The sequence below is a fragment of the Protopterus annectens genome, chromosome 7.part0 (genome assembly GCF_019279795.1).
Source record: "Protopterus annectens isolate FY-2018-M chromosome 7.part0, PAN1.0, whole genome shotgun sequence".
In the NCBI taxonomy this organism is placed as follows: domain Eukaryota; kingdom Metazoa; phylum Chordata; order Ceratodontiformes; family Protopteridae; genus Protopterus; species Protopterus annectens.
Window position 1 is genome coordinate 1,503,981,293 of NC_056739.1, and position 27,576 is coordinate 1,504,008,868.

The 27,576-nt window shown below is 41.1% G+C and overlaps 1 protein-coding gene across 1 annotated transcript in view; it reads right to left on the bottom strand.

Annotated features, from left to right (window-relative positions):
- The window catches only part of BRPF1 (bromodomain and PHD finger containing 1), a gene marked incomplete at its 5' end in the record, with an annotated part of 1,674,836 nt that overhangs the window by 850,062 nt on the left and 797,198 nt on the right, over positions 1-27,576 (bottom strand). Inside the window, one exon of the mRNA XM_044076412.1 lies at positions 7,512-7,809. Coding sequence (XP_043932347.1) covers positions 7,512-7,809 — 298 coding nt within the window. The remainder of the gene's footprint in view (positions 1-7,511; positions 7,810-27,576) is intronic.

A 27,576-nucleotide genomic window follows, 5' to 3' on the forward strand; every position in this document is an offset into this window, starting at 1 on the left:
TTATCACACTTGGCTAGACTAAGAAGCTACTACAAAAATCTCTGTAAAGTTAAATTAAGAATTATTCTCAGAGTTCTATCTGAAGCTTAACCTAGGGTGGTATACACTTGACTAGTGATCATCTACCACTAGCCTCTGGGTCAGAGGAACTGTACAGTTTTTCTGTTACTCTAGCTTTACCAATACCTGTCCTGGAAGTACTAATAGCACATTGATAACTGTCACAAAGGGTATTTAAGATGAAGCTATTCTCGCAAGACTGTTTATTTATAACAAAATATTTCAAATACTGTTATTCTGGAAGTGGTTAGATAATTACTGAATGTGTACAGCTGACTGTGCGCGCGCTTGCACGTATTTTTATATATATATATACATATATATATATATATATATATATGTATGTATGTGTGTGTGCGTATATACACACACACATATATATATATATATATATATATATATATATATATATATATATATATATGCAGGAGTGTGCATATGTGCACTCTGTAGTACTTACCGGACTGCAGCTGTGACATTCCACTTTGCATTTCATTATACAGAGCAGAAAGGAACTACTCTGTGCTAAGCACTATTTTGAAATACTCAAGTTGAAGTTTTCTGGCCTGAGATGTTAAATACTAGGTGGCCTCAAGTGGAGCTATGACAGTCTGTACTGTACTTTATAGCAACTGGCAAGTACAGCATTTTACAATAATTCTGAAACATTCGGTACTGTAATACTTGTCTATCTAGTTTGGGGATGTGACATTTACGAAATGGAATATATATGCTGATAATACAGTGTTTCTCCATAGTGAAGTGCTAAACCTGAATTGTACTTTGGAGCTGTAACATGGGCTGTGGGACCTAATGGAGTTAACACTTCACACTGTACTGCACTTCATAGTGGCAAAATGATACACAAAGAAAAAAGGTTTATTTACATATTGCTTTGCAGTGCTTAAACTATCTGTTGATGTTTTTTACTCTTTCGACTGCCAAAAGTTCATTACTGACAGGGCTGGAAAGGCTAGTATGAAACTTTGCAGTGGTGCAGTTTTGCTGTCTATTCTGTTTTTCACTCCCTTGGACTTTATGCAGTATTAACCGATTCTGGTGGACTGACCGATGAGGTTTGGTATTCTGAAAGGCTGTTTGCTATTAGCGTTTTAACTGTTACATACAGTACACTGTGTTTCAAACTAGGAAGTGGAGTATGAATCTTACCTGAATGCAATAGGGAGGGAGCTACAGGACTTCTGAAAATGGATTATGAAATACAAGTGGTATGCAAAAGTATTTTAAACAGATAGCATGTTGCAAACACAAAGTGTTGTGAAAGTGCTGTAAACTTAAATATAAAAGAGCTTCTAAACAACACAATTAAATCTGTTTAGCATCAACTGACAAGCTAGAACCTACTCCTTCCACTATCCCAAAATGAACTCTGACAAACAAATTTGCAAATATAAAGCTAAAGCAGTCCAAGTAATACAGTTACTTTTCAATAAACTGTTTCTACAGTGCAGTAAGTTTAAAATGCATTGAAACATAAAGCTGCTGCTTCTTGATCTCATAAATCAACCAAGAGATTCAATAAACCAAGTATATTCAAATTGTAAAAATTGATAGAAAACACAAAATTACCCTAAGTTCAGATTTCCACATATTTCACTCTGACACGTTTTTTGATACAAGTTGCAAACTTCCACACAAAACTTGAAAATGGAAGAGAACCTTAAAGTCCAGAATCTGTCAAATGTGTCTGCTCTTACCCTGCTTCAACATAAATAGGTAAAGCAGCGAATAATGTCACCTGGTCAAGCAAAACTTAAAATATTCAACAAAGGTGTCAATAACACTCTCCTTAACAGTAATGCAGTAGAATTGCATATACACCACTGTTTCTGGAGATGAAGCAGTAGTACACATTTTTTTCATCCTCTTGGGCAATGTCACTTCAGAAATCTGTGAAAATCAAAACAAGGGTTTTTATCTTTATGTCCAGTGCACTCCTGTCACAGAATCACAGGAGTCCTAGGCTTAGCTGCACATACCAAGACTCTGATGTCAAACAATGGAAAATGTATGTTTTTCCATTTAATATTTTATTTCAAGTTAAATCAGCATTTTCTTTCTGTTGTTGATACACAAGTTGTGACTGCTATGATTACTCAACAGAAGTTAAGAGCATTAAGAATTGTGTTAACTCTTCAAAATACAATACGAGACAGAGTTTTAAACACAACAAACTCCCTTCCCAATTTAGCATCTAACAGTACTAAATTAAGTGCTTTGTTACTAGTGGCAACTGAGCAAACAGGAATCCTACCTAACAGTCAAGATGAACTGCCCAGAGAAGATGGTGAAAAACTGGTCAAACAGCAGACAGAGGGGGGGACTGCATAATTTTTCTTGCTAGCTAGGATCAGCAGTTTCCAAGACAACTTTGCTGAAGTCAGTGCACTGTATTAATGACTTCAGATAAAATATTAAAGCTTAGAATAAAAACAGTTGCTACATAACTTAGTCCAGAGGCAGTTTACATGTTCAGCCATTTTAAGTCCTGAGTTTCCACTTTTCATTAAGTAGCCCTTTCGGTTATCAAGTTAGAAGAAATGCATAATCAGTGTCAAAATAAAAGGCTGAAGGGTCTAAAATCTTTCACACAATAAAAAGGAAACTGTTCTAAAACCTTGGCAAAACTAAGTGTTTTCTTCTATTTCATAAAGTAAATTTCCCATACACTTGCCGAAATGTTAACTGTTTTCCAAGGATGGATGGAATGTAAAGCAAACTAAAGCTATGTCGCAACCACAATCGTGATTTCATCAGAGAAACAGTAAATAACCCATACATTGAAGTTTGAGTGATTGTTTTACTTTCATGCCTGGCAAGTATCATTCAACTAAAGATACCTTCATAATTTATGACCAGAAATTAGTTTAAAAACATGTTTTTTTTTTCTTTTAATTTCTTCCAACTACATCAAGGTAAAGCAAACAAAATGACAATAACTGGGTGTCATCTACCAGCAGCGAGTACATCACTTCTGAACAGCATAGTGTATTAACAAGTGGGCAATTGGTTTATCCCCCTTTACCCAAGTATACATTAGGGCCAAAATATAGAATGTGTATAGAAGGTTAAAGTATTTTCAGAGATTTTTTTAAATCATACTCAAGTTACTTAGCACCGCAGTGGCTTTAAGTTAAAATTCTATTTTTTTTTTTTTTTTACGTAATATCATGCATGTTTTGGGACACTTCATTAAGTTATGGCTCCGATTCTTTAGTAACTGGTGAGTTTACTTATCTTTGACATAATGCTTATAACTGCTCCTCAAGTTTTAGGCTCTTGATATACTGTTTGGCAATTCAAACATTAATGCACAGTACAGTGCAGCTCAAAAGTACTTGATATCTGTGGGAAGGGGCACAATGAATAATAGACTAAAATTAGTGATTACAGCTGAATCTGAATCCTCCTTGGAAACAAAATATCACACAGCATGGATGCCATCTATACATCATGATTAGATGGGAAATAAAGCCACAGAGAAAGACTCACCCTATACTAGTATACTCTAGCATTTAAAGAACACATTCAACCTACATGCAACATTTTCATTTACCAGTAAACTGCTTTACAGCTTCATCTATGTTTTGACAAGACTCAATTCACTGTAGCTTTGATCAGGCAAAACATACTGGTTGAAAATTAAATCTAACAAACCAAAACAGAAAAAAATAACTACAGGAAAAAAGAAAGAAAATCACAAACATCTGGTATCGTTGCCTATGTGCACAGGAACTGCACCAGTGACTTAATATATCAAAAGCAATCTGGCAGTTTAAAACTGGGGAAGACAAGTTGATGAAAATCTAATCTAACTTTGGTCTTACCCTTCTGCTGCATTTATGTGCCACTCAGCTCAGGGCACATCTTGTTGGATCTGCGTGAAATATTAATTTTCTACCTTTAGGAACCTGTCATCTAGGCTGTTCTACCTCATACTGATGTACCACAGTTTAAAAACGTTGGTCCAAGAAAAGATCATACGGCAAGGTATTTGTAAGACCTTTTCATACCTCTTAGCAATCCCTTATTTTGCTTCAAAATTTTGCTCATTCCCTTATAAACTTGTGATTTTGTGTGAAAACAATGTGAATTACAACTGTTAAATTACATCAGACTTCAGAGAAACATTTTCTTACTCATTTTTATAACATGTAGTCTACATTAATACCAACAGTTCAAAACTGCTTCTGAATGCATGGCTTAATCCCCGATTTATGCATAAGTCAAGAGGTTGTGAGATATAGTCTTTTCATCTCTTCCTCACAATGAGGTCATAAACCTATTTAGTCTCTAAGAATTCACAGGTCTTCTATCATATATTAAGGAATGGCTTACCCTAAACTTCTAGAAACCTGACACTGGTGGATGACACCGGGACGAATAGCAAAAGATTGTGAAGTTAACTAATAAACTACCTAAGCCTTCAAAAAAAGCAATGTAAATCAATCACTTTCTGCAACTAATTATTTTAGTATGTTTACAAGAAAGCAAAGAAAATAAATCAAAGAAAATCACTAGATAATTGTACTGACACTCCAACCAGAAGACAGTGAATGCAAGAATAGTCAAAGAATTCATAACTCTCAACTGTCCTTGATTTTGACTCAAATTTTAGCTTTGCCCCTCCTAAAACTGGCGACTTTTAGAGAATATGTGGTAAGTTACACTTAATGACAATAATTAGTATTGAAGACTTGTTTTACTTCAAATACATATTAATTCACTTTCTCTTAATTTGCCAAGGTCTTAAGTTAATATTACTAATATTTTAAAAGTGTCCCTGATTGTTACTGGATTTGTCCCTAATTCAATGACAGCTATGTTAAAGATATGGTCAGGCAATATATCTTCTAGGTACAGACTGCAATGCAAATATCTGTCTGCCCCTGGCCATTCTGAGGTACAACAAATTAAGTATCAGTAATACAAAATGCTTACAGTACTGCAGGGAGAGCACACAGATCACCAAGACATTACATTTTTCTAAGCCTCTGGCCACAATGATCCATTAATTTTACTTTACAAGTGGTATGTTACTTCATTTTAAGCCTCTTTTAGGAAGGGCTGGACAAGTGTCCATTCTATGGTATATTACAATGCTCATAAAACTGCAGTACCACTGTTCTGCCCCTCCCCCCCCCTTTTTTTTTTTTACAATACCAAGACTCTACTTCTCCTAATGTGCTGACAAGAGTATAGGAGAATGTGGGGATCTGTTCTGACAGTGTCTAAGTGGTGATGCTTTACATCTGTTAATATGCACACTTTGTTCCATTTATTAAATTAAGGCCATGGATCATCAGAAAGGGGCAAGTTAAGATGAGCAATGGACATGGCTAACTAAAACAATATGCACAGTTACAAATACAAAGGAATGTCCAGCAGACTTTAGATCAACATATTCTCAAGCCCCCCCACCCCAATGTGCTCTTGTCAACATATTAGAAACACAAAAGGGTGATTTTTAGTACATTCACTAAACACTACAATTTTATGATTACATCACAATGTAAAGTAGATTTTATGCATAGACCTGTCAAAAAAGGTAGTTAAATGAGGAAAATTGCCACAAAAGCACTACATATTGCAAGGCCAGAATTCTGGTGAGTCTCTTAAAAATAAGGAACACTGGACTGTGAAGAGTGAAAATACAAATCAAATTGAAAGCACAGTCTTCTATCAAGATCACAATGAAGAAAAACATGGACAACTAGATTCTTACCGAAAGCATTGCATTCACTCCAGCAGCCCCAATGACACTGGAATCATTGATCCAACCATCAGATTAATGCTGAGGTGTGCAAACACAAGACAATGACTATTATACCAGTTTTAAATTCTGAGACGCAAGTGCCAGTCCCAGAATAGTGAAACTGAATGTTTGAAAATGGGAACTTGTATATTTCAAGTCCAAGACAGCTGCATCTCACAGTATTGTCATTTCTCTGATGTACAGCAATTTCAGAGAAAGAAAATGTATAAGGCGTTTGCCCTCATGTTATTAAAAAAATAAAATAAATTCAAAGGAGAACAGCCACTGCTGAAATTCACTGTTCTGCAGCTTTGCTGATTTTTCTGCAATTACAGGACTTGGAATTACAATACAGAGCCATAGCCTACACACCCACTGCATAAAGTTACAGAAGTGAATGTCTGTTTCTTTGTATGTTTATGTTAGAACGTGCACTATAGGGAAAAACTGGACAAAAATAAAATGATTTGATAAAGCTGGGTTAAAAAAATGTTTAAAATAAAAGGATTTCAACTACATAAAATGGGAGTAACAATTAAGGTACATGAAATAAGACAATCACTTCAACTTCATATTCACACACTTATTACTACCCTCAAGGAGGCAAAAAAGGCCTTAACTGGTAGCTTCATATCAAGCCCTAGAAATTGACCAAACAAAGTAGGTGGCTAGTACATGGGAAATTTTCTTTACAAGTAATTTCAACATAAAGCCCTTGCAAATATAAAACAAGGCTGAAAACCAAACATTCTGGAATATAAACACACACTTTGGATTACTATGAGGTAAATGACAGTGACTGTAGTAGCATGACTCTGCTAACCTTAGTCCATGCCCATTAAGTCCACAAGACATAAAATAACCTAGCACCTTTTCCACAAAGTGGTTAGTAACCCCATCCTATATCCATTCTATACAGAATATGACTAGCTAATAACTTTTATACTAAATTCTTTACCCTACAACACCCCATTCTACTCTTAAAATAAAGTTTAAGGTTAAATTAATGGAAGATCATTTCAGTGCTCTTGTTTGGTATAAAAAATCAGTTTCACGTTTGAAAAAACATTAAAAGTTCTACATATCTACAATAACCATTAAATAGCTACTGTGCCCAGACTCTGCATGCTTCAAGACACATTTAATCTAAAACTCCATGCAGGGTGGTTGGTCTGCCTTTCAAGACAATTGCTATTTGATCCAAACACCAGTGAATCCAGCTCACTGACTGCCTCATGGAGCTATATTTTTTAAACTAAAACCTGATGTAAACTTTAATTTAAAATACAGTTTAATAAAATCCTGAGTTGTAGTGTCTTCTACAATAAGGTGTGAAAACACCTGTGGTCACTTTTTGCGTGTCTGAAATTATTGAAATATTGCCCCAAAGTATTTTTTTTCCATAAAAAAAATGACCACCAACCAAAAAGGGTCAACAAATACTAAGGGTTCTACAGTACAACAGATCCCCTCAAAAGAGAGCAGAAAATAGACATCTTTGTCTAGTGAAATCAACACAAACCTCACTATAAATTACCCTACTAAAGGACCTGAAATAAGTATCAGTCTAGCTACTAAAGATCATTTTTAAAGTTCTTTCCATTAAGCCCATCTGCTTATACTTGAATACTTTTTGTATAAACATTATTCTTCCTATAACAAACATGGTACCCACCCTCCTCCAGGCCACGAGGCCCCAGTGGGACTGCGATATGCATTCCAGTTTCAAAGTCTATGCCAATTTTTTCAGCCTGTCTGCGGGCCTGACGGAGAACAGTACTGCCTTGCTCCCGTAATCGAATTGCAGCTCGGTAAAAAATTGTGTCTTTGGCATTATATTTCAGACAGTTAGTGACAATCAAGTTGAAATCAGCCTCAAAGTCATCAAAGTTACGATACTTGTAAGCCTCTAGATTCTCTTTCATGGTCTGAAAGTCCATTGGTTTCTTAATATGCTCTATGTATTCTGGAACCTGAAAAGAAAGAAATGCAAAGAATTACAAGAGTTACAAAACACATGAACATTTAAAGACTCCTGTGCACACAAAGATTTACATTTGACTAGAAGCAAAATACTGTATTAAAATGCCATTTGTTTCTGCTTCTCCCTGCATCCTCCAGATTTTGAGGACAACTGCATGCTAAAGACATTCATTCTTTCCACAGCCCACTTTCTTCCCTAAAACATAAATGATTTACGGTGGATATAGAAAGTGTACACACCCCTGTTAAAATGCCAGGTTTTTGTGATATAAAAAACTGAGACCACAATAAATCATTTCAATTTTTCCCACCTTTAATGTGACATATAACCTGTACAATTTAATTGAATAACAAATCTGTTACGGGGAAAAACAAAAACAAAAAAAAAAAATAAAAAAAACTTACAATAAGCTGGTTGCATAAGTGTGCACACCCTTAAACTAATACTTTGTGAAAGCACCTTTTGATTTAATTACAGCATTCAGTTTTCTTGGGTACAAAACTTGCCATCAATTAGAGACACTAACCACAAATAAAGCTAGTCTGTCCTAGTAGGATTTTCCTGACATTTACTCAGTCGCCTGCTACAACAAAAGCCATGGCTCGCAGACAGCTTACAAAGCATCAAAGAGGATCTCATTGTTGAAAGTTGTCAGGAGAAGGGTACAAAAAATATCCACAGCATTGGATATACTATGGAACACAGTGAAGACATTCATCAAAAAGTGGAGAAAATATGGCACAACAGTGACATTGCAAAGAACTGGATGTCCCAACAAAATTGATAAGACAAGATAAAAACTGGTCAGTGAGGCTTCCAAGAGACCTACAGCAACACTGATGGAGCGGCAGGAATTTCTGGCAAGTACTGGTTGTGTACTACATGTGACAACAGTCTCCAGTATTCTCCAAGTCTGGACTATGGGGTAGGGTTGCAAGACAGAAGCTTTTTCTTACACAGCAAAACATCTATGCCTGGCTAAAATTTGAAAAACAATACATAAAGTCTGCCAAAAGCATGTGGGAAACGTGTTATGGTCTGATGAGACCAAGGTTGAACCTTTTGGCTACAATTCCAAAAGGTACGTTTGGCGCAAAAACAACACTTCACATCACCAAAAGAACACCATCCCCACGGTGAAGCATGGTAGTATCGTGCTTTGGGGTTGTTTTTCTTCAGCTGGAACTGGGGCTTTAGTCAAGGTGGAGGGAATTATGAACAGTTCCAAATACCAGTCACTTTTGGCCCAAAACCTTCAGGTGTCTGCTAGAAAGCTGAAGATGAAGAGGAATTTCACCTTTCAACACAACAATGACCCCAAGCATACATCCAAATCAACAAAAGAATGGCTTCACCAGAAGAAAATTAAAGTTTTGGAATGGCCCAGTCAGAGCCCAGACCTAAATCAAATAGAAAATCTGTGGGGTGACCTGAACAGGGCCGTGCACAAGAGATACCCTTGCAATCTGACAAATTTGGAGCGCTTTTGCAAGGAAGAGTGGGCAAATATTGCCAAGTCAAGATGTGCCATGCTGATAGACTCCTACCCAAGAAGACTGAATGCTGTAATTAAATCAAAAGGTGCTTCAACAAAGTATTAGTTTAAGGGTGTGCACACTTATGCAACCAGCTTATTGTATTTTTTTTATTTTTTTATATTTTTCCCCCCTGACAGATTTGTTTTTTTTTTTCAATTGAATTGTACAGGTAATAGGTCACATTAAAGATGGGAAAAGTTTTTAAATGATTTATTGTGGTCTCATTTTTTTTTTTTATATCACAAAACCGTGGGGGGTGTACACTTTTTATACTCACTGTAGCTGCTTCTCCCCTTTTGTTGCATTTCTATGATATTCAACTTTCTCAGGGCACATGCTAGGTCTGGATGAAATTTTACAACACTGTCTTTAGGAATTTATCCCCCAGGCTCTTGTGTCAAGTTGGCCACCAACGTATAACCAAGGAAAAGCCCATGTATCAAGGTGTTTACATCTGTTTGTTCCTTTCCACTGGAGTTAAACTGTACAGAGTCTCCAGAGAATCGTAGCTCCTTTTACAGTATCTTTTGCAGCTATTATTTCCTTGAACTGGAGTTGTATATCTATTGAGTCTTTAAGGATTCACAGCTTTTACTATACACTTTCAATGTTACTGGACTGTCAAAAAATAAATACCACTGACAAGAAGAGGAATTGAATGAGTCATCCCCCTGCAGCTAACTTCTGGCTTTAGCAAAAAAAAAAATAAAGTCCTCCATAAGCACTACTTTGTGGCTGTAAATAACTGAAAACAAACTAGAGTATCAAGTCTCACTGGGGAAGAAAGATACTGGCACTTTAAGACACGCAAAGCAAGCACTTAATTCAGAGTAATGCCATTCTAAATGAATGGCCAGAAAAGCCTGAAACAAGGGTTAGGAATATATTCTGTGGAAATTGTGAGAAGAAAACTCAATCTGAGAAACAAAAATCATATTATAGTCAACATAATCAGGCCATTTTGGGACCAAGAACAAATTAAAAAAATAACCACTTTAGCTGTAGGAAATTTAATATTGTACACAGCATTAAGAAAAGATAAACAAATTGGTTTCTGAATACAATATCTTTTTATATACAACAAAGTTAGCTTTCTTTCTTGACTGAGAGACTTACTAATGCTATCATGAAAGATGGGAACCTCCACCCAACCAGTGGAAAGTACAGTTGTGTACACTTACCATAAATGTAGATGTTCGAATGTATTCACTGTTGCAGTCATTACATTTGGGTTATCTGCTTGCAGGTAGCCCACAGTCAAGCCTGATTAACAAAGTCTTGGGTCTTGCGTCGGTTACACTCCCTTCTTCCATGACGTCAGGTCATCAGGGGTATAAAACATGCAGCCGATGCCATTACATCAGTTTTTCTTGCCCCAGATGTCAGGTGCCCCCCTAATGGGAAGCAATTAAATATAAAAGTACAATGATATACCTACAACAAAAAAGCAAATACACCAAAAAAAGTTTTTAAGCATTGTAAAGGAAAGTAGAGGCACAAGCAAAAGTAATTAGGGGGCTGGAGGTAGGGTAACCAGGACTGCAACAGTGAATACACTCGAACATCTACATTTACGGTAAGTGTACACAACTGTTCTTCGTGTTTCACTGTTGCAATCATTACATTTGGGTAGATTCCCAAAGCTGTAGTTGGGAGGAGGAGTTTAAATAGCTTTAGGACCAGCTATAAGGCCCTGCAAGACTGCAGTGGCAAAGCCAGCTCTGGATTTAGAGAAAATTGGCAAATGGTAATGCTTGGTGAACGTATGTACAGAACTCCAGGTAGCAGCTTCTAAGATGTCCCTGGTAGGGACGCCTCTGAGAAAGGCTGTAGAGGTAGATGCAGCCCTGGTGGAGTAAGGTCCGACTCCCTGGGGGATAGGTTTTCCATGGTGCTTATAGCAGAAATTAATGCAATGGCCTATCCATTTAGAAATGGTTTGCTTTGAAATAGCCTTCCCCTCTGCCCCTGCAGCAAATGCCACCAGCAGTTCAGATTTCTTTTGATGTTTAGTCCTGTCCAAGTAGAATCTAAGTTGTCTGTGCACATCCAAGGAATGCAGTATCCGTTCGGCTTTGCTCTGTGGATTGGAAAAGAAGGTTGGCAAATAAATGGACTAATTAAGAGCTACACTGGCTACCACCTTGGGCATGAAGGAAGGATTGGTTTTGAGGGACACCCTATCCGCATGAAAGATGATGAAAGGTTCCACTGCCATAAGGGCCTGTAATTCAGATACCCTTCTAGCTCAAGTGATTGCTAAAAGCAAAGCTGTTTTCCAAGAAAGAAATTTTAAGTCCGCAGCAGCAGCTGGCTCGAAAGGAGGTAGAGCGAGTTTCTCCAAAACAAAGCTAAGATCCCAGGCTGGGGTTGGAGCTCTCCTGGGTGGTTTCAAATTTTTGGCCCCTCTGAGGAACTGCTTGAGCAGTGGATGAGAGAAGAGGGGAGGTTCCGTGTTATAATGAGTTGAAATGGCTGAGGCATGGATTTTAATGGAGGAAAAAGACAGTCCCTTGTGAAGCATCTCAGTCAAGTATTGTAAAATCTGAGGTAAATTGGGCGCTGCTGTGCTCATACCTTGAGATTGGTTCCAGGCACAGAATCTTTTCCATTTTTCAGCATAAGATTTTCTAGTACTAGGCCTCCTTGCCTCTATAATGATATCCATCACAGGTTTACTGAGGGATGGTAAAGGAGAGATTAGGTAATTAGCCAGGCTGCAAGGTTCAGTGTTAGAAGCTGAGGGTGCAGAATCTGGTTCTCCTGCTGAGACAACAGGGAAGGAGTCTGAGGCAGGTGCCATGGGGGAAAATCCTGACACTGTGCAGAAGGGGGTACCAGTGTTGGCATGGCCAGTCTGGAGCAATCAAAATCATCCTTGGTTTGTCCTGTTTGATTTTTAGTACTTTGGAAAGCAGAGGCAGAGGGGGGAAGACATGGACTGATAGATTTTTCCAGCTGAAGGACAGAGCATCCACTTTCCAGGCTTCTTTGTGGGGAGTCCTTGTGCAAAATTTGTCCAATTGGTAGTTCTGGGGAGAGGCAAATAGGTCTATATCTGGGCTCCCCCATTTGCTTGTCAACATGTTGAAAATCCTTGGTTCCAGTTTTCACTTGTGGGGGCCATGAAGTTTCTGCTTAGTCCGTCTGCCAGTGTATTTAATTTTCCTGGCAGGAATTGAGCTTGTAGGTGCACTTGGTAGCTCAAGGCTGTGTTCCACAATGCCATGGCTAGTCTGCAGACGGGGTAAGAATGTGTACCCCCCTGCTTGTTTATGTACCACATAACAGTGGTGTTGTCCGTCTTTACCATTAGTTGTCCTGGAAGAATGTGGTCCTTGAAGGCTGTCAGAGCATTCTGTACAGCTAACATTTCTTTTTGATTGATATGCAGGTGCATTTGACTTGGGTTCCATTTGCCCTGAATGCACTTCCCTGCCAGGTGAGCCCCCCATTCATAGTCTGATGTGTCTGTTGTTAGGGTTTGGGCAGCAGGGGGTGGTGTGAAAGGTAGTCCCTTGTTTTGGTGGCAGGCCTCTGCCCACCAAAGGAACTCTAGGTGTAGGCAAGTTATGACAGGAATCATTGCTTCTAGATCGTGGGGATATTGACTCCATAGGCTTTTGAGATACCACTGTAGTTTCCTCATATGCAGTCTTGCATATGGAATTAGAAGAATGCAGGAGGTCATGAACCCCAAGGCTTGCAGTATTTGTCTTGCAGATAGCAGAGTTTTTGTGGCCACTTGTTATGAATTTGTTTCTCTGGTGTGAGGTAAACCATCTGGGAAGTTGTATTCAAGCTTGCTCCCAGGAATATAATTTGTTGACAGGGTACCAGGTGAGATTTGTTTGTTTATGGTGTACCCCAGCCAGGTTAGAACCCTTTGTACAAAGGCCGGATGACTCAAACATATGTCCTGGCTTTCTGCCTGAATTAGACAATCGTCCAGGTATGGGTATATTTGAATATTTCTTTGCCTGCAGAATGCAATAAATGGAGCTAGACACTTTGTGAATACCCTGGGGGCAGTAGATAAGCCAAAGGGCAGTGCAGAAAATTGATCGTGTGTGTAGCCTGCTTTGAAGTGAAGGTATCTTCTGCAAGATTCCCCGATTGGGATTTGCAGGTATGCTTCTGTTAAATCTAGTGTTGCCAACCGGGCGTCTTTGCCTAGCATAGGAAGCAACTGGTGAAGAGTTAGCATCTTGAATTTTGGAATCTCCACAAAGGTGTTTAGAGTAGAAAGGTCCAGGATAGGACGCCATGAATTGTCTTTCCTGTGTACTAGGAAAAATCTTGAATAGAAACCTTATCCCTTTTCCTCTTCTGGTACCAACTGAATAGCCCCCCATGCTTAAGAAAGTACTTGTTTTTGGGCCTTGCCCACTGACTTGGGGGTAGGTCTGGCCACCCGTTTGGTGTTGGCAACGTGTGGAAGTGAAATCTGTATCCCTGGGACACTATATTTAAAACCCATTTGTCCTGGGTAATGAGCTCCCAGTTCTCTGCATGAAGAGCAATCTTTCCCCCCAAAGGGGCAGTCAGTTGATAAGTACTTGGAAATTTTAAAAGGAAGTCATTGAGACATTTTACCATAGGGGGGAGTATTATTACTCCCAGATTTGGAAGTGGTGGCCCCCCACTGCTTAGTCCTGTGCGACCCCTGGGACTGAAACTTGGGGTTTCTGCTGTGTCTGGGTTTGGCTTAAGAAGACCTGGAAGGGGCTGGAAAGGACCAATTTTTAGAGGGCCAGTGCCTACGAAATACAGGAGGTTGAACTTGTAAGAAATCTTTAACAGTTTGCATAGATTTAGCTTCATCTTCCATCTTTTTAAGAACTTCTTCAGCCTTGTTGCCAAACAGGTGGTCCTGATTTAAGGGAGCATCCAACAATTTAGCTTTAATATGATCAGGTAAAGATTGCTCCTCAAGCCAAGCATGCCTTCTGAGCAGACTCAGTAACAGCAGCCCTGCAAGAGGCCTCTAATGAATCAAAACCACATTGCAAAGTATGTTTTCCAACCTGTTCAGCAGAATGCATTAAATCCTGTAATTCTTTATTTTCCACACAATCAGGAATCATCATTTTCTGTTTAAGCAATTCAATAACATGTTGCTGATACTTTAACATATGAAACTGGCAGTTTAAAGCCCTAATGGCCAAGGTTGCAGAAGTGTAAACCTTCTTACCCCATCTATCCAGCACCCTGGAGTCTCTATCAGAAGGGGTAGGATTTTTAGCAGTAGAAGCCTTAATGTCCTTGGCCCCTGAGAAATAGTCTCTGGATCCGCCATAGTATTTTTAAAAAGGAACTTGTGTGACTCAGGGTATGTAGTATCTGTCAGGTTTTCTGGGAGCAGGAAGCAAGGAATCAGGGGCCAAACTTGATTCCAAAAAAGCATCAACAATGTCTAGTACAGGAGGAATAGCTAAAGGCCTACGCTGAGGCAGGAGTAAGAAATCCCTGAGCCTCTTTTTTGAATTAGAAAAATCCAAAAGAAAAGTCCTCTGGCAGGGAAGCAGAGGGAATAGAGTCCTCTGCATCAGAATCCTCATAAGCAGATAAGGTCAAATCCAGATCATCAGAAGAATCAGAAAAAAAACACAGTCCTGGTCAGAAGATTCATAAACAACTTCAGTCCTAGGCCTCTTAGAAGGGGGGGGGGGTTGGCTACCCCATAGACTTATTAGATCTTCAGCCATTCTTATTTGTTTTTTAGGCATAGAGGCCTGAGCATGTTGCCTGGGCATTGGATTTTTAGGCATGGTTCAAGATTTAGGCCTAAGTGAAGAAGGAGGTGTCAGTTTAATATGCAAGTCCGTAGACCTGAATACACCCTCAGAAGCCGGTGCCTGCACAGTGGTTCTGGACCCATCCAAAGTAGAGACATCCGTGGGTTCCATAGTTGGAGCATCTCGCGGCAGACTCTGAATGGGTCTCAGTAGAGGGCTGCGAAAGCACCTCACTGAGTACCGGCGAACTGGTGACTGGCTTAGAAGCATTGTCTGCATTTTTGGACCTCGGTGGCCTCTGTCTTTATCTTTGCGTTTTTTCAGAATCCCGGTAGGTGGATGGCTAACCCACATTTCTGGATAATTAAACAGAGAACCAAAATATTTACAGGCGAAAATATACAGACTACAGATAGTGCGCTGATTAAATAAAGCACTAACAACCGACAGCAATGTACGTCATGATCAAGGCCTAGGCAAGGAATACAGTACGAATGAAAATCTTTATGAGGTATTTGCTTTCCACAAGTAATGCAATTATTAACTTTTAATGACATCGGTAAGGGGCAAGAAAAAGTTTCCCCAATGGGGTACTTAGCTTTAGTTGAAGACTTCGGTTCTGAAACTCGAAAATGAAAATTTCAGGAGTTGGTCGACCAGCACTTGTGAACTGCTTCTGCTTCGGGCACCGCACGGCAAGAAAGACCGATGTAATGAAGTCGGCTGCATGTTTTATACTCCTGACGACCTGACGTCATGAAGAAGGGACAGCAACCGACGCAGGAACCAAGACTTTGTTAATCAGGCTGACTGAGGGCTACCTGCAAGCAGATAACCCAGATGTAATGACTGCAACAGTGAAACAGGAAGAACATCTGGTGGCATGTAAGAATTCGTAAGTAGAAATATCTCAAAAAGAAAAAAAAAATTCTACACGTAATGAGAAACTCTGCAATAAGGTATCCATCATAATGCACTTGCAAAAGCCTTTCAGGTGTCTGAAGACTCTCAAAATGAAGTTGTACAATTCCTAACATAGCACTTGGTACACCTTTTTTTCTGATCTACTTACTCATTTCTCATGTAGAGGACCGTAATGATGCTACTGTTATTTTCTGAACACATACGGACTTCCTGATTATCGCTATCAACAGTATGTAAATATACTACTGATATTTAACTTGGTTTGTAAATTTAAAAAAGTGCACTTGAATCCTGCCACCCAAAAACTAGTTCATATTAAATGAGAAAGCATATCTGAAGTGCTAACTCTGCATCCCCAAGAGTTTCTTTTAATAATCCTGAAAGCCCATGTTAAGTTAGTATAACCAGGGGACTTGAATTATTATTGATAAATGTTCCCATTTCTGCAAAAATCCACTGGCATTTTATGGAGATGATAAACAGTAGGAGAGGCTGGATGAGCATGTTCATAGTCAGAAGCTGGAAAAAAGTTATGTACTCAATATAACATTTCATCTGTGTTGTCCATTTTCATTTTTCCTCAACTAATGGGTTTGGAGCCAATCCCTCAGATCCAGCCAGGCCATTCCTAAAACTCATGGCAACCTAAAACTCTTGAGCTTCTCCAGTACCCATAATGCACCAACCCCAAGTACCTCAGATCTTGTTTGCTAACTTTGCCAGAAAAGAAATGTATATGTTGTGTATATATATATACATATATAAAGGAGGTGAAAGAAAAATAGACATCCAGTCAAATAAAGGAAAGTCTACACCTGGAGCTTAATGTAAAGGGACAGTGATGTCCACATAAAACTCATACTTCCAGAAGTTTGCAATTTTCTTTCTATTTAGGAATGGCTTACTCCTTAAGGACTTAAGGAAGTATATTCTGAGCACAGTTGAACCAAGTGATGCTCTAGCGCTGGAGACCAGATCCAATCTGAAATGAGTATCAAAGGCATGGGGAGTAGCCCAAGCAGCTGTTACACACATGCTGCCCATGGATGTCCTAGAAAGATAAACTGAAGACGGTGCCATGGATCTAGCTGAAAGAGCTTGTACCGATTAAGGTAATGTAACAGTATTTCTTTTGTATATAAAAAAAATCCGATATCAGATAGTCACCTGGCTAAAGTTACTTTAGCAACTGGTTTTCCCAATTTTAAGTCTGCAAAGGAGAAACAACTGGTCTGCTTTCCTTATGTCTTTTGTTCTATGCTGGAAAAAATGTAATTGTCTGTGAACGACTTGTAAATATAACATGTATTTGTCTTTGTTAGTAAAACTGTGGAGGAAAACTGGCAAATTAATGGACTGACTGATATTCGATTCTGACACCACCTTTGGGAAGAAAGGATGGACTGGTTTCGCAATGTAACTCTATCCTTGTGAAAAATCAAGTATGGAGGTTTTGAAGACAGCGTCTGAATTTCTAAAATTTGTCTAGCAGAAGTAATGGCTATTAGAAAAATCATTTTCCACGCAAGATATTTAAGGTCACACTGAGCTGCTGGTGCAAAAGGGGAATGAATAAGTGCCTGCAGTACCAGATTGAAGTCCCATAGGGGAGTAGGGTGTTTAAAAGGAGGCCTTAAAACAAAAGTGCCTAGCAAAAAGGCTTTGCACAACTTATGACAGTCCACAGAGGAACCCACAAATTCAGTGTGAAAATTTGAAATTGCTGCTAACTGAACTTTAACAAATGAAGAACTAGCTCCTTCTTTAAAAATTAGGGTAAAAAACTCAAGGATGTTATATATCGGACTGAAAAAGGTTCAACATGATTTTGATGCACCCAATACACAAATATTTTCCATTTGTTAGAAAGTACAGTTGTGTACGCTTACAATAAATGTAGATGTTCAAGTGTATTCACTGTTGCAGTCCTTACAAAATAGGTTATCCGGCTTCTGGTAGCCTACAATCGGCTAGAATACCAGAGTCCTTGGTATATGATGTTGGCTGCCTTTGGTGTAGGCCTGATGTCAGGTACAAAAGAAGGCAGCCAACGCCATTTCCTCAGTTTTTCTTGCCTTAACTGTCAGCAGCCCCCAGAAAAAGGTTAGACCAGGAGAAGAAAATCCAGTCTGTGCCCTAGGAAAAAAGGGGGGGGGGAAGGGGGGGCAGGACTGCAACAGTGAATACACTAGAACATCTACATTTATGGTAATGTACACAACTGTACTATGTTCGTGTTTCACTGTTGCAGTCCTTACAAAATGGGTTGATTCCCAAAGCCCAGGAAAAAAAAAACAAAAGGGAGGAGGAACAACCACTGTTTAAGGGTTGATAAGGATGCCCTGCAACACTGCAGTGGCAAAACCAGCCCTGGACTTAGAAAACAAGGGTCAATTGTAATGTTTAGTGAAAGTGTGGACAAAGTCCCATGTAGCTGCTTCCACTATGTCCCCAGTAGGCACACCTCTTAAAAAAGCTGCTGAGGTAGAGGCTGCCCTAGTAGAATGGGTCCTAATATTCAAGGAGGAACCTTGCCATGCTGTAAGTAACAAGTGATTACAATGACCAATCCACTTAGAAATGGTCTGTTTAGAAATAGCTTTGACCTGAGCTCCAGGAGCAAAACTGACCAACAACTGATTGGACTTTCGAAAAGATTTAGTCCTGTCCAGGTAAAATCTAAGCTGTCTATGCACATCCAGGCAATGCAATAACCTTTCCCCTTTATTCTGAGGATTAGGAAAGAAGGTAGGCAGGTGGATAGACTTAACCAGAGTCAGGCTAGAAACCACCTTAGGCATAAAGGAGGGATTAGTTTGAAGAGAAACCCGATCCACATGGAAGATAACAAAAAGGCTCTACTGCCATAAAGACCTGCAGCTCAAACTCTTCTAGCTGAAGTAATAGCCAAAAGAAAGGCAGTTTTCCAGGAGAGAAACTTCAGGTCTGCTGAGGCAGCTATCTCAAAAGGAGGCAGAGTAAGTTTCTCAAGTACAAAATTGAGGTCCCAAGCAGGAGTAGGTGCCCTTCTGGGAGGCTTTAAATTGCTAGCTCCCCTGAGGAACTGTTTCATCAGGGGACGAGAGAAAAAAGAATGCTCAAAGGAACAATGAGCAGAAATAGCTGAAGCATGGATTTTGGTAGAAGAAAAGGACAGTCCACCATTAAGCAAGCCGGCCAGATAGTCAAGAATAAGAGGAAGAGTAGGTTGAGAAGGGTCTTCCCCTCTAGTCTGCATCCAAATGGAGAATCTTTTCCACTTACTGCGTAAGATTTCCTAGTGCTAGGCCTCCTGGCCTCACGAAGGACCTCAACCACTTGTTGGGAAAGGTTTAAATTATGAGCCAAGCTGCTAAATGCAGAGTCTTACGATGAGGGTGCAGAATTTTTCCCCCCTCCTGAACTAAGAGATCTGGAATCAGGGGAAGATGCCAAGGCTGAAACTGGGAGAGATACCAATGTTGTCTGGGCCAGTCTGGATCTATGATGATGGCCCATGGTTTTTCATCCCTTATCTTTAACAGCACTCTGGGAAGAAGAGGCAGAGAAGGGAATGCATAGATCGAGAGCTGTGTCCAGGAAAAGGACAGAGCATCCACTTTCCAAGCTTTGTTGTGATGATCCCTGGTACAAAAGGGTGGAAGAAGGTGGTTGGTTGGAGATAAGAGATCCACCTGGGGAGTGCCTCAATGCTGAATGATGCGATAGAAGATGGTCTTGTTTAGTTGCCACTCGTGAGGATCCAGGACCTGCCTGCTCAACTGGTCTGACAAGGTGGTGAGCCTTCCTGGAAGAAACTGAGCTATCAAATGAATGCCCATGGATGCTGCCATGGACCATAGTATCATGCTTTGTCTGCACAGGGGGTAAGAGTGCATCCCTCCTTGCTTGTTGATGTACCGCATGATTGTGGTGGTCTGTCCTGACCAGTAGAGTACCAGGAGAGATGTCTGAAAGCCATTAAGGCCTGCTGGACTGCCATCAATTCCTCCAGATTTATGTGCAAATGAACCTGCTGAGAGTTCCAAGTCCCCTGAATGCATCTGCCCTCTAGATGTGCTCCCCAAGCGTAGTCCGAGGCATCTGTGGTGAGAGTCTGGCTGGCAGGAGGTGGACAGAAAAGCAGGCCTTTGCCTACCAAAGAAAGTCCGTCTGCAGGCAGGGAATCAGAGGAAGTATCAAATCTAAATCCTGAGTTTGTTGACACCAAAGGTTTTTGAGGTACCATTGTATTTTCCTCATATGCAGTCTGGCATATGGAATCATCAGAATACATGAAGCCATGAATCCCAGGGCTTGCAGGAATTGCTTTGCAGGGAGCTGGGTCATGCTTGCCAAATTTTTGAAGTAATTTGAAAGATCCATCGGTTTCTCTTGAGGGAGGAATACCATCTGGGCGGCTGTGTTCAGGTCGCTCCCAGGAATACAATCTCCCTTGTGGGTACCAATTTTGACTTCTTTTCGTTGATGGTGTAGCCCAAAGAGGTGAGAAGGTTCTTTACAAAGTCCAAATCCTTTAGAAGTTGCTCTGGAGAGTTTGCCCGAATAAGACAATCATCCAAATAAGGGCAAATTTGAATGTTTCTTTGCCTGCATAAAGCAATGACTGGATCCAGGCATTTGGTAAAAACTCAGGGAGCAGTAGATAAGCCAAAGGGCAGTGCAGAGAATTGGAAGCATCTGTTCCCCACCCTGAAGCGAAGGAACTGCCTGCAGCTTTCCCCTTATAGGGATGTGCAGATAAGCTTCTTTAGATCCAAAGTCACCAGCCAGGAATCCTTGGCTAGCATAGGCAGCAATTGCTGAAGAGTGAGCATTTTGAATTTGGGAATCACCAGAAAAGTGTGTAGAATGGACAAATCCAGAATAGGGTGCCAGGTGCCCCCTTTTTTGGGGACCAGGAAAAGTCTTGAGTAAAATCCCTGGCCTATCTGTAGTGCAGGAACTGGCTCTATTGCTCCCAGGTTTAGTAAAGAAAAAAATAGTTTTTCTGCTTCTGCCCTTTGATTTGGGGGGATATCTGGGTATCCTTGGTGGACAGGGAAGGTGTGAAAGGCGAACTTGTAGACTTGGGATACTACTTTGAGCACTTATTTGTCATCTGTGATGGTGATCAGACATTTGGAAAAATGGTTACCCCCCCCCCAAAGGAAACCCTGGGCCCGCAGAGGCAGGCAGGGGAATGCTTGCTTTGGGCGGTTTGCTTAGAACTCCGCGATTTTGAAGAGGAAGCCCACCAGTGCTTAGCCTTTTGAGGGGTGGAAGTCGGTCCCCTAGAAGACCTGTAACCCCTAGGTCTAGTGTGTCTCTGTTTACTAGGGTCAGGAAAAGTCCAATTCTTAGAAGGGTAATGTCTACTAAAGCGAGGAGGCCGAACTTGCAGAAAGTCTTGAACAGTTTGCATCGATTTGGCCTTATCCTCCCACTTTCTGAACACCTCTTCTGCTTTCCTACCAAAAAGATTGTCCTTGTGCAAAGGTACATCCAGTAATTTAGATTTGACAGGTTCAGAAAGGGGCTGTTCCCTGAGCCAAGCATGTCTTCTAATGACAGAACCAGTGGCTGCTGCCTGGCAAGACGCCTCCAACGTGTCAAAACCACAACATAGAGAATGTTTAGTAACAAGAGTGGCAGAATTCAGTAAATCATGCATGTCCTTACTCTCCATCAGGGAAGGAACACCAGCAATTTTCGTCTTAATAGCCTCCAAAGTATGTTGCTGATACACACACGAGCATATGAAAAAGACAATTAACAGACCTAAAAAGCCAGGGTTGGTAGTAGTATAAACCTTTTTACCCCATCTATCCAAGGTCCTAGATTCCCCGACAGAAGGAACAGGATTTTTAGCAATTGTGGCTTTAACTCCTTTAGGGCACTGAGAAATAATCTCTGGATCAACAGAAGAATTCTTGAAAAGGAACCGATGAAAATCAGGAACTCTGTAATACCGGTCAGGCTTTCTGGGAGCAAGAGGAACAGAATTAGGAGTCAAAGAATTCTCCATGAAAACATCAACAACTTCCAAAACCGGAGGGATAGCCAAAGGCTTATGCTGTGGCAAATCCAAGAATTCCCTAATCCATTTCTTAGACTGAGGGTAGTCCTGACTTTCCCATTTGAAATGCTCTCTAAGAGTATTCAGAATATCTCCAAAAGAAAAATCCTCTGGAGGGGAGGCAGAAGGGATTGAGTCTTCTGCATCAGAATCCTCAAAACCAGAAAAAAAGAGGAGAGTTTCCCTCATCAGTAGAGTTGCTGGAAACCTCAAAGTCTGAGGCAGAGAAAGCTTCTGGGGACAATTCCCTAATCCTTTTAGAAGGAGGTGGCTGAGAGCCTTTGAAAAGGGTCAAAAGATCACTAGCCATTTTAACCATCTGAGCCTGAGGCATCTGAGGGAAGGCCGCCACCTGCTCTGGAGTAGATTTTCGGCAGGATGGCCTGCTAGAAAGCCTGAGGGACTCAGGAGGCCTAGCCACCGCAGAAGTATGAATCAAGGTCGTTGGTCTGCATCTGGTCTCCGGGCAGAGAAGAGAGGCTTCAGAAGCTGGCGCCTGCTTAGCGGCTCTGGATCCCTCAGACTGGAAGAGGTCAGAAGATGAAGTGGAAGCCTGCGGTATGGAGGACTCAGAAGTCTCCACAGATGGCTGCTGAACATCCATGAACTGCAGGGGCAAAGAAAGCGCCTCACTGACTACTGCTGGGCCGACAACCAACTTAACAGGGACGTCGTCGGCTAATTTGATCCTAAGCCTGCGGTCCTTATCTTTGTGTTTCTTAGGAACATCTGAAGTCGGGAGACCAGATGATGCCATACCGACGAACCTAGGCCAAATCTCAGAAATGCTTGAACAAAATCCTAGCTCTACGGCGAATGGTACGCGGGTTGTAAGAGGCACAGAGAACACAATTAGGAACATCGTGCTCAAGGCCCAAACAAGTAATACAATAGGCAAGACAGTTATTCAATTTCTCTGACATTCGTTAAAGCAAGAAAAGAGGGAAGGGAACCAAATATGTCGAGGACAGTAAGGTGCAATGAGGATGACTTTTGTTCTTCAACGTGGCAGCTTTCTGTAGGAATTTTGGAATGAGCAGGACAGGTGGATAGGCACATCGTAGACCCAGGGACCAATCGTGAAGTACAGCATCCCTCCCTGATTCCTCCTGTGGGGGGGATTAGGACAACGTAGCTGCTGCATTTGCTGTTTAGGGGAGAAGCAAAAAGATCGCAGCAAGACTGGCCCCACTGATGAAAAATCATTTCCATCATGTTCTTGTTGAGAGACCACTCGTGAGGTAGAATACGAATTCACCTACTAAGCTTGTCTGCATCACACTGGACTTCCCCAGAATGTGCAATGCTACGAGAAAGCAGTTGGATGAGATCGTCCATTGCCACACTGAGTGCTTCTCAATGCAAGAGGTAAGATCTGGTACCTCATTTGCTGATGTACCAAACTACTGACATATTGTCCATTTGAACTGCAATCTTTCCCAAAAGGAGAGCATCTTGGAGTGCCAGCAATGGTAAAGGCACCACTCTCATCACAAGGACACTGAAACGTAAATTGGCTTCTTTGGGGGACCAAGTGCCCCCCCCACCCCAACTGGGAAGCATCCATGGTCACTATGGCCTTGGGCTGAGGAAGAATGAACAAATGGCCTTGGAGAACCTGATCTGATTGAATCCACCACCTGAGATATCGCTTGCATATGTCAGTGATTCGTATCAGAGTTGATCTGGGTTGGTAAAGTATCGACCATTGTGTTGCTAGCATCCACCATAGAATCGTCATGCAAAATCTGACTAAAGATACTAATGTTACTGCTGCTGACATGGATTCAAGAGCTTGAAGGACCACATGGGCTGAAATTTTGGTGCTGCAGTTTATTTTTCTGACATGGAATCTTACAGTTTGAACCCTTGAGGGAGTGAAGCTATCACTGCCTTTGTGTTGAACAGAGCTCCTATGAATTCCAAATGCTGAGTCTGTTCCAGTTGGGACTTGTAATTTATGGTTATCCCTAGATGAGAACACTTCTGGAGAACCTTATCTCTTTGCCCTTATTAATTCATACTTTGTCAGAATGTTGATGAGCCAGTCATCTAGATGTAGAAACACCTGAAATCCTTGAAGTCTCAAGTGAGCTGCTACTACTGCCATATATTTGGCCAACACCATGGGGGCTGTGGTGAAGTTAAAGGGCAGGACTCTGAACTGGTAATGACTGGCTCTCAGCTGGAATCATAAATGCCTTCTGGATAGTCTGTTCATCTTTATGTGATACTATGCATCTTGAAGGTCTGTCAAGCACATCCAGTAGTCTTTGCCCAGAAAAGGGAGAATGGACTGAAATGTGACCATCCAAAACTTGGTATGTCAAACTGACTTGTTCAGATTGTCGAGATCCAAAATTGGTCTCTAGTGCCGTTTTCTTTGGCACCAAGTATAATTTTGAGTAAGTTCCAGATTCTATCTGGTCTGGCGGGACCTGTTGGATGACTCTAGCAGCTTTTGTATTTGAATTGCTGTTTGTTCCCTCTGACTGGGTGGAATATTGGGGATTTTTCTTGAAATTGGAAATGGAAGGGAAACAGTATTATATAACCTCTGGAAATAATCCTCGGCACCAAAGTATCTTTTCTGTCTAGCCAGGGTCTCTGGTGCAGGGATAATAGACCCCCAATTGCCTCCAGAGGTGGACAGTTGGGCCTCCTTTCGGAAACGCTGATAAGGTCCGTCAAAGAATCAATCTCTGGACCCCTGATTCTGCAGGCCACCGCTGCTGAGGGGGCATCGTCGACCACTGGAGTTCCTTCCTCTGCCTCTGGGGGAACTTCCTCCACATGCATCCTGGAAAGGACTCTGGGAATTCTTGAACCACTTCTTCTAACCACCTCATTGATTCCTAGAAAAGGATCTTTGAATTGGAAATGGACTGCAGGGTAAGCCATCTGAGAAATCACAGATGACTGGACCTCTGCAGAAATGGATCCTGACAGGGTATTTGATAGCTCCTTTATCAAATCCCTCTGTAATTTTGTAAAATGTGCCAAATAATTCACTGACCTTAAAGTAAAGAATGCTGAAACAGACACGCTTCCCAAACCTGTCCATCGCCCTCGACTCCCCGTTAGGGGGATGAACAGTGCAACTTCTCCTCTGAAAGCTCCATTTTGGTGACCACCGATATGACCATGTCAGCAAAGGGCACACCTTTACCCCCAAAACTGCTTGTCCGAAGGTGGTGCCATAATCCTGTTTGGTCTCTTAGGTATTGGCTCAATTGTGCTGGATTTTCCTCCATGCTCACTGAGAGACCAACTCAATAAGCTCATTGGCGAGCGGAGTAATTCAGAAGGCAGACAGTCCAGTACTGAAAGCCTCCTGGAAGATGGATTCCTCAGATGAGGGGTTCTTAGGAGTCCAGCTATCTCTCTGTTTAGGACCTCAAGGATGTCTCCAAATGTGACACCTTCAGGAGGTGACTGCGGAGACCCTTCACCTTCATCGAAGTCTGTATCCTCGGTGACGGACTCCTCTGGGGAGCAGAGGTGCTTAGTCTTACACATCTTCCAAGGGACCTCCTAAGTGGGATGCTCTGGGGAATTATCAGAAAAAATGGCGATACCCTGTTGGGAAGTTTGGGGGTTTCGGACTGGCTGCTCCTGTGGCAAAGAGTGGTGAGACTCTGAACGCACAGACATCAAGGTAGAAGACTTCGAATCAGAGCGGTTTGATCCATCTGTTCCGTCAAGGCAGAGAAAATCCTCTTCACAGCCTTGAAAGCAGACCGCTCCAGAAAAAGGGAAGACCTCGGATCTGAAGAGACAGGTTTTTGGACTACAGTCCTCCCCCTGCTCCAAAGGCAATCTCCCCGAGGTGGAAGCTGCACCCGACCTATCCAGTGCTGAGGCTCTGAGGTGCAGAGATGGCTCCAAAAGCTTCGGAGTCGACTCCAACACCTTGGATATGAAAGGGAAGATTCAGCTCCGACAGCTCTCTGGATCAATGGAATCGGAGCACTCGGAGTAAGCTTCAAATCCGAAGATAGCACTATCTTCAGATCTGAGCCAGACAAGAGCCAGATGGCTCAGTTCCATGGACTCAGAGTTGAATGAGTCAGAGAAGGAACTTGTAGTGGGGATGTCGTGGAAGAACAGACCTCCTGACCCAAAAGGGTAGGACCTGTAAGGCACCCATTTAATCCTGCCAGAGAATCTTCCTCATCACTCTTTCCACATCTTCCTCCATCAAACTCCTGGAGGAATGAGTGGAAATAATAGATGGGGAACTTGGGTCGCTCCAAAAAAGGTGAAGGCACCCTTGATGGTACCGGACCCACAGAAAGTGAATATTTAGTTCTAGGTAGAAAAAAAACACTGGAGCCAGCAGGGGTGGAAGCATTTGGATCCAATGGCTTTTTCAACGGATCCATGGAAGTCAGATTTGATAATTTTTTTCTTTTTAGGATTTGATGGCGAGGTTGGATCTTTCTTGGTTCTTTTCTTGGATGGCTCAGAACTCACAGAAGTTGCAGAAGGCTTCAGAGACGAAGATTTGGATTGATCTACAGATAAAGCTTCTCCAAACATGGAAGGAAGTAAGCTTTTTAAGATAAATTAATTTTTTTCTTTCAACAAGAGCCCTGGGTTAAATCCATGGCATATGGAGCAATCTTCCTGAAGATGGAAGGGACCTAAACAGTAGACACTTATTGTATGGGTGTCTGACATGGGAAGTTTGTGCCCACACCTAACAAATTTCTTAATACTGGTAAGGTCTTTTTCTGTCATTACTGATAGTCCAACAATTACAGTCAAACTAAGAACAAGGTTTAAGCAGCAAAAAAAAAAAAAATTTTAAATAGCAAGAAAAAAGAAAACTACCAACAAAGGTAATACAAGGAAAAGCTACACCAAGTTTAGAGGGTAAGATAATATTAACGATATTTAAGTGGTACTAATGTATTGAAGCTCTAAAATGAGAAAATACTAACAATAGTACTTTAAAATTGTACAAACTATATGGAAATATAAGGAATGGAAAAAAAACTTGAAAAGTAGAAAAATTTGAGAGAAATGAAATTAATAACAGCACTTATCTGCTCAAGAGCTAAGGTCAACCACGTCTTTTGCATAAAGCGGCAAATGAGATCTGAGGTACTTGGGGTTGGTGCATTACGGGTAAGGGAGAAGCTTAAGAGTTTCAGGTTGCCACAAGCTTTAGCAATGGGCGAGTCGGATCCACAAGATCGCATCTGAACATGTTAGCTGAGGACAGAAAGAAAAGTGACAATATCAGATGCAAAGTTTGCTCCAAAATGGCCTTGCCCTCTGCCCCAGTAGCAAAGCTGACCAGCAGCTGGTCAGATTTCCTGAAAGGCTTAGTCCAGTCAAGGTAGAACCTGAGCTCTGTGCACATCCAAATCCAAGGAGTGCAGGATTCTTTCCCCTTTATTCTGAGGATTAGGGAAAAATGTTGGCAAATGGATGGATTGGTTTAAAGCCACAATGGATACCACCTTGGGCATAAATGATGGGTTAGCCCT